General features: G+C 32.4%; 2 protein-coding genes across 2 annotated transcripts; both read left to right on the top strand.

The window, feature by feature from the left end:
* Positions 1–56: 56 nt before the first annotated feature.
* Positions 57–2,740, top strand: LOC109863069 (neprilysin-2-like). Its single transcript, XM_020443247.1, has 6 exons — positions 57–255; positions 1,388–1,471; positions 1,592–1,803; positions 2,040–2,237; positions 2,425–2,501; positions 2,617–2,740. Exons 1-6 carry the CDS (start codon positions 57–59, stop codon positions 2,738–2,740), a joined length of 894 nt encoding a protein of 297 aa, XP_020298836.1.
* Positions 2,741–3,420: 680 nt separating this feature from the next.
* On the top strand, positions 3,421–5,440 carry LOC109863070 (neprilysin-1-like). The gene is made up of 9 exons (XM_020443248.1): positions 3,421–3,496; positions 3,581–3,754; positions 3,958–4,058; positions 4,121–4,176; positions 4,265–4,316; positions 4,396–4,466; positions 4,564–4,685; positions 4,847–5,005; positions 5,127–5,440. The coding sequence occupies exons 2-9, from the start codon at positions 3,644–3,646 to the stop codon at positions 5,292–5,294; spliced, it is 840 nt and encodes a 279-aa protein (XP_020298837.1). The 5' UTR covers positions 3,421–3,496; positions 3,581–3,643; the 3' UTR covers positions 5,295–5,440.
* Positions 5,441–7,495: the final 2,055 nt, after the last annotated feature.

The following is a 7,495-nucleotide window of genomic DNA, read 5'->3' on the forward strand; positions in this document are numbered from 1 at the left end:
TATATATATATACACATAAATATATGCTTTTATATTTTTGCTTTGTATCTTATTTTATGTGTTTGACTATTACTAAATTTATTGTTTATTTAGCTGCAGAGATTGAAGCCAAACTAAACCGCACGGTTGATCCTTGCGATGATTTTTACAAATTTGCTTGTGGCGGATGGTTGCAAAAAACTCAATTGAATCAATCAGATTCATACGTTTCTACGCTTACCGAGATTACCGAACAAACGGAGAAGCAACTTCGAGGTATAGTTTTAGTATAACTTTAATGCTGCCTATATATAAGTGTGTGTATGTACAATACAAATATCTTTAAAAAATGTGAAAGTGTGCATATCAAATCGAGCCAANCTTATATGTTTTGTTTACAAGTATTTGTTTATCATAGCAAACGGATGATAAGAGTTCCATTTTTTGATTTACTTCCTGTTTTGATTAACGTACATTTATTTTAACCTACTTTGAACAACGTAAAATTTTAAAATTATATCGATCATCTAAAAGAAACATATAACTCATACAAGAAAAGAAATTGCTTATACACAAACACCGAAGTCATAGCAACAGTACATACATAAAACTTTAAATATTTCTAAAAATAACAACATTTGCTCTACTTTTCGCTTTATTTTATAAATAGTTATTTGAAAAGTATTGAATGTTAAAGTTAATTCTGGCTTATTGCATAAAGAAGAATACACATTTGTATATGTGTATTCAATGTCTTAAAAAAATTGCAATAGAACTTCAGTAAATTTGTGCGCATAACAGAGAATCTACAACTTTGGATAATGTTGCTTCTTCTTCATTAGAGACCAACTAGAGACTAACAAAAGACATAAAATATATGATTTTTTTACTTTATCTTTGATCAATTTTCGATCATTGTATTTACAAGATTAAGTATAAGTTTTTGTATATTTATTCCTAGAGGAAAGCTATCAAAAGATATGACAAAAGCAGTTAGACTTTTGTAGTAAAGATAAGCGCGCATTCTACAGTTGTACAGTCACTCAAGAATATCAGGGAATTCTCAATACTAAAAGAAATAATTAGATAGCTCTGAAAAACGAGAAGTCTAAATCGTAATGCTCTTACTTACTGCAATTTTGCCATATTCTACTAAAACAAGAAATTATAGATATTTAAACTCAAAACTTTCGTGCTTATATAAATTATATAAAATAAAAGTTGTAACGAAAAACGTATTTGTCATTTGCGTATGTGTGTAATAAGAAGTAATTGGAGTGTGTTTGTTCTATTTAGGTTTATTTAGAACTATAGATAAAGTCGGACAAACTATATTTCTGAATATATGTGCTTAGATATATAACAGTCAGTATTGATAAATAACAATTTGTCGTTTTCTTGCTTTTAGAACTCTTAGAAGAACCACCTAAAGAAAGTGATACGAAGTCTTTCAAAAAAGCAAAAACAATATATTCGCAATGCGTGACAAAAGGTATGTATCTATATTGTAAAAAATACGAAACTTAATTAATAATTTCAAAACCTCTTTTACGTAAACGAAACCGAATATCAACTTAAAAAAAAAAACAAACGCATTCTTATTTTTCTTTAGATAACAGTGATGCGAACGGAAATATTAATTTTACCGCCATTTTAAGTAAATACGCCGAATGGCCACTAGTTATGCCTTATCGCAATTGGGACGATAAACATTTGTCGTGGCAGAGTGTTAGCAGAGACTTACATAAAAATGGATTTCAAAACGGCTTGTTTAATATAAAAGTTGTGCCGGACGCCCGAAATGCTAACAGTAACGTCATATTTGTATGTATATTGTGTTTGTACACGCAATATAAAATATAAAATATATTCTGTAGAACAATTAGTACTTCATATTGATATAGTGTATTTATCGTACTTGTGGAAGAGAAAAGTTGAAGTAGCACCTGCAAGGTGCATGTGCAACTAAAAACGCATATACTTAGATGTTGCAAATGATACAAATATTTCGGTATATATGCAATGTGATATTATTTTACGAAATTTATGTTTGTTCTTAGATAAGTGAACCNGAGTTTTTATTCTCGCGAGATGTCATGCTTAAGCTTAACGAAGATGAAATACAGAAAGAAATGTACATTAATATTATCACCACTTTTGCGTTACATTTAATTGAGGAAACTAATAGCACTGTCGACTTATATACTTTTACTCAAGATGTAAAAGATATGGTAGAATTTGAGATAGAACTGGCTAACGTGAGTAGAAACCATTAGTATTTCTTTTAAATCACTACATGTAATGTAAGCATTTTTAAGTATTGCTTATTTCAAACTTCATACAGTTTTCTTCTTACGTATTAAGNTTTTAAACAAATGACATATATAAAAATATCTTAATGGCAATTTGTTTTGAATGCTTGTTTTATTATTGTAATTTTCACAGCGACGAACGATTCTTCAACACTACGTAAACATGAATCACATTTCTTTTTCGCTAACTATTCAACAATTGATAATAGAGTATGGTATGCAATATCCCTCAGAAAAAAAAATGGTTTGTGTGATTAATTGTTTAGTATATATAATATTTCATTACGTAAAACAGATTAAGATGATTGTGAAACTTTATTTACAGATTGAGTTGCTTGACACTGTTCAAAGCGTCTTTGCGTCAGAAGGAATTGCGATTGGACACTCTGAGAAGCTCGTCGTACAACTTGAAACGTACTACTATATTCATAACTTGGCTTATTTACTAGAGTTCACATCTTCTCGCACTATTGGTAAAAGAATTTTTTGGAACAATAAACTTTTACAGATTAATATAATTTGAAGCAAACACAATAAAGATAAATATACAGGGTGTCTCAGAATTGGTGTAACATCTCTCGTAGACAGGTAGAAGAAGTAAAACTGAGTCGACAAGTTCATTTTGCTAGATTCGCAATAGTTACCGAAATCTTAATTAACAAAGTTCCGCAAACAAGTGTGTATCGGACTGTTTTACGCGCGTAGGACAGCCCGGCGCGCTTCACACAATTACATTTTAATATGTATATGTTATATAGTATATGCTGTTATAGTAGCTCCTCCTACACATATGCTGCGATGGGTAACACCGTAAGCGCGCGAAGCGCACTGGGCTGTCTTAAGCGAGTAAGACAGCTCGATGCGTGCTTATTTGCAGATCTTTGTTAATTAAGATCTTGGTAATTATTCCGAATCTAGCAAAGTGATATAAAACTTTTTGACTCAGTTTTACTCCTTCTATTTGTTCACGAGAGATGTTACACCAATTCTACTACACCCTGCATATTAGTAACTCCTATTATATTTGTGATTGCAGTTAATCATATGATATGGAATTCAATTCAGTGGTTTTATTTTCGCAACACTAAACAAGTGGAACCGAACGATACCAAAATTGACAAACGTGCATTACACAATCAAATTTGAAACATGCCATTTTGCATGAATATGTAAAAAAATATTTATCAAACGATACTATACAGGACGTAAGACTCATGCAATTACATAAAATACACATTGTACATAACATGAATTGCACTTGTGGATATTATAAAACCAAATCATTTTAGATCACATCAATACTTACAAACGTTAAAGACGCAATTCGCAAACAAATAGAAAATTCCACTTGGATGGACGAGCCAACAAAAAAGACGTACCTTGAGAGACTTATGTATATGAAACACGAATTTATTATGCCCGAGTGGTACAACGACGAAGCTATTGATAGATATTACGAAAATGTAGGTACACTTGCTAAAATAATATAAAAATACTTTTTAGGTAAAGTTCAGTTTTAGTATTTTCTAGTTTTGTTCAATAAATAAAAGAAGGAATGTGTTACGTTACATGTTTATTATTTATTAATTTTACTTTACGAGAGTTATCAAAAAATAAATAAATAAATAAAGAAAGAAATTGTGAACAATTGTAATGTGAATTTTAGATTTCTGTCAGTACGAACTATCTCGACACTGCCATACAGTTATATCAATTTGAAAGAAAGAAAATGATACGGTCGCTAAGGACACCTGACATTACTTTAGAGTAAGTCTTTACGCTTTATTNAAACATGTAAGATGTATTAAACATAATGTATTACTTACTAGATGGGATGTTGATCTGATAATAGATACTTACTATAATCTAGGTCCGGAAAAAATGGGTAATGTTGTTTAAATTATTAAGAATAAGTGATAAAAACTTTGATTTTTTCAGTTTTATTACTTTATTTTGTTATCTTTTGCATATAGTTGTCCCAGCCACTGTATTACAAAATCCCATATATGACATTAATCGTATTCCGTAAGTACTTTTTCTTTTAACATTTTTTGACAAAAGATTTTTTTGGAAACCATTGTTTTAAAATTACATTGTTTATTAGATTTATGAACTACGGAGCTCTTGGATTTGTTAGTGGACATCGCATAAATTACGCCTTAAGTGATGACTTAAGTAACTTTTAGTTTTTGTCGATGAAAGAAAATTGTTGAAATAATATTATAATAATGAGTTTTAAGGTTCACGTTGTTTGAAATAATATAAATTGCAGGTGTGAAGTACCACAGCTTATTAATGTTAATATTAGAATACACTATCAACGAATACAGTAAAATACTTCAGTGTTTTAATGACCACTACATAATGTATCCATATCCGAAATTAGATGCTTCTGTAAGTAGGGCATATATGGTGATCTATCACAAAAGTGTTTAATATTTTTAAAAAGTTTAATATTTTTGTGATAATTAGAGTTCTTAAATTTTTCGAAAGTTTAAAGAAATCTAATGTTTTAGAGAATTTTGAGATTTGTATAAATTATTGAATGATCTTAGGTATACGATGACGTAAGGAGCAATGTTGACTTCNCAGCACTTGCAGCTGCGTATTACGCGTACAAGAACATACAAGCGAAGCAGAACACTTATGAATGGCGGTTGCAGGAACTGAAGGAGTATAGCGATGATCAGATATTCTTTATAACGTATGCTCAAGTAAGGAAGTATAAATTATTACGGATTCTCAACGAGATGTGTAGAAGTGTCTCTCAACTAACGGAATGACATTTACATGGAAATACAAAGTTGTAATGATATTAGTTTCTCTTTTTCTTAGANGATGTGCGAAAATGTCCCGACGAAAATGCGTAATATGATCATTCATATTCCAAATGAAATTAAAGTTCGGGTCAGTATTTCGAATTTCCCAGCTTTTTCCGCGGCTTACAAGTGCCCTGTGGGAAAACCAATGAATCCTGAAAGAAAATGCACTTTTTGGGAGTAGATGAACGTTTTTTTTTTTTTATACATATATTATAATGAGATTCAATAACATATTATAATTACATTCACTTTTAAGATTGACATCCGAGTTATGTATATCTAATTCTATTTTTAAACGTTATATAGGTTTGCTATTGTAATAAAGAACGCATTGACAACATATTTTGGAGTGTTTTTTGCATCACTAAAGTGTTCCACAAAATCATTGTATTTAGTTATTTTCAAGAACTCGAGAAAAAATGGAAAATTATGTGATCATATAGGATTATATGTGAATCGGGTGTAATTTTGTATAGTTCTATAAACTTTTATATACACTTTATTTATTGTCCCTCTCACTTATCTTCCCACTCGGTTATCTTCTCACAAAATCTTTCATTATCAGTTATATTCCCACTTACAATTAGTTTTCCCTTTAACCCCACTCTTTCTTCTCTCTCATTTTCCACTCTTGCACTTAGCAGATCAAACGAGGCGCGGAAAACGGCATGATTTGCAGCAGCCAATCACACTGCAACCGTAATGGAAAACCACCTTTACTCTACAGCAGTGGTGGGATTCCCTCTGAAAGGAAAATAAGTGAAGTGTTCACGTTTTATGGGTGGGAAAATAAATGAAGTTTCGGTGTAACTCGAATATGATTTTATATAAGTTGGATATGATTTTATATGATCGTGTAAAATCAGATCCGAAATTTGGCGCGATCTGATTTTGTATGATCATATATAAATACATAAAATTATTACAATAGTAAATGATTTCGTATATTTATATATGATTAAATATATTACACTCGAATTAAAATTATTGGAGGCCCGAGTAAGTTTGCCGATCGGGCCGGTCCCTTTCAACCGATAAAAATCCTTAGGTTGTGAGCGGATTTGCGAACTTGGGACGGCCGGGTTTGCAGCCATCGCACTCAGGTCGCGAGACCACTGAGCCGGTTAAATTTTGTAATGTAATGTTTCTCGTAACTTTGAATATATAATTTCAAAAGAGTGACTTACCTATATACGTTGTTCGCGCGCGTTAAGATTGCGCGCCTCTTTCTACTCGGCACCTGACGTGTGATTACTCCTTTATTACTGTTGAGGAATCGAAACCAGATCTAACAATCATCATCGCTCGGGATACGATCGGCCAATTGCTGCCAAATTCATAGGCGCATACCGATACTTTCCGGCTGCCGATTAGCCTAAATTATCCACAGTCAAGGTGACCCGACACCAGATCCTTCATTCTCTTTCGTGCAGTTGCCGAGCGCTAATGTCATACATTCAAATCTCTAAAGGCGTTAAAAACGGCGCCGAGGTAGCCGATTGTAGAAATCGAATTTCGCCGATGCGCCCGGAAGCTCGACAATCAGCATAAACATAACGTACAATCTCATTTCGCCGTTCGAATCACTGTTACGTTCCTTATACTCTTATTCGACTGATTTTCGACTTGACTGGATCAATTTTACGTTTCAGTTAAGAAATTAAACGAGTCTTTTCGTCGAATATGCTCCACAATTTTTGCTTAAATTTATTCTGTTACTTTTCATACACTAAAAACCTTTTACAGCAATCTCTTCCGCGTGAATTGCTATCGCGAAACATCCACTCGTTTCTTATCAAATATTAAAATATCGTCGGTACGTAATAACATCGATATATAATAATATCGTGTAAAAGTGGAAAAAATCAATAAAAATAAACCGTCCAGCGCGTATGCAAACTTTGTCGGAGAGCCGATAATTTCGGTAAAGTAGTGGCAAATGCCGAGATCAAAATAAGTCAATCGGGACCAGTGTTCTCAGTTTTGGCTCTCTTTCAGCATGCCAAAGCGGTGGAAGGAATGCGATTTCCGAGTACATTATCGTTTAGTGTGCGCTTCACTGATAGACCTCTACTATCATGTATCTAAAATTTTTTCCCGGAACTTGTTACAAATGATGGTTAAAAGTGTAGAAAATGGGTTTTTTGCTTTTATCGAGAGAACTGCTAGTTAGAGAAAAAAGCTTTAAATAAAAGTTGTAGATATTGAAAATATCTTTCGTTTAAGCTATTAGGCCCGGTTTCACAATTTTCAAGTTAACCCGAGTTTAGCTAACCGACCGTTAAAGTTGACGCTGATGTTAACCCTGTATCGCGTTCTACAAGTCACTTTTAACCATCGGTTACGTAAACCTACACAGTTTGTCCGGAAAGTTCCCGGACT

Source organism: Pseudomyrmex gracilis, unplaced genomic scaffold, assembly GCF_002006095.1.
Source record: "Pseudomyrmex gracilis isolate BER0280 unplaced genomic scaffold, ASM200609v1 scaffold_3057, whole genome shotgun sequence".
NCBI lineage: Eukaryota > Metazoa > Arthropoda > Insecta > Hymenoptera > Formicidae > Pseudomyrmex > Pseudomyrmex gracilis.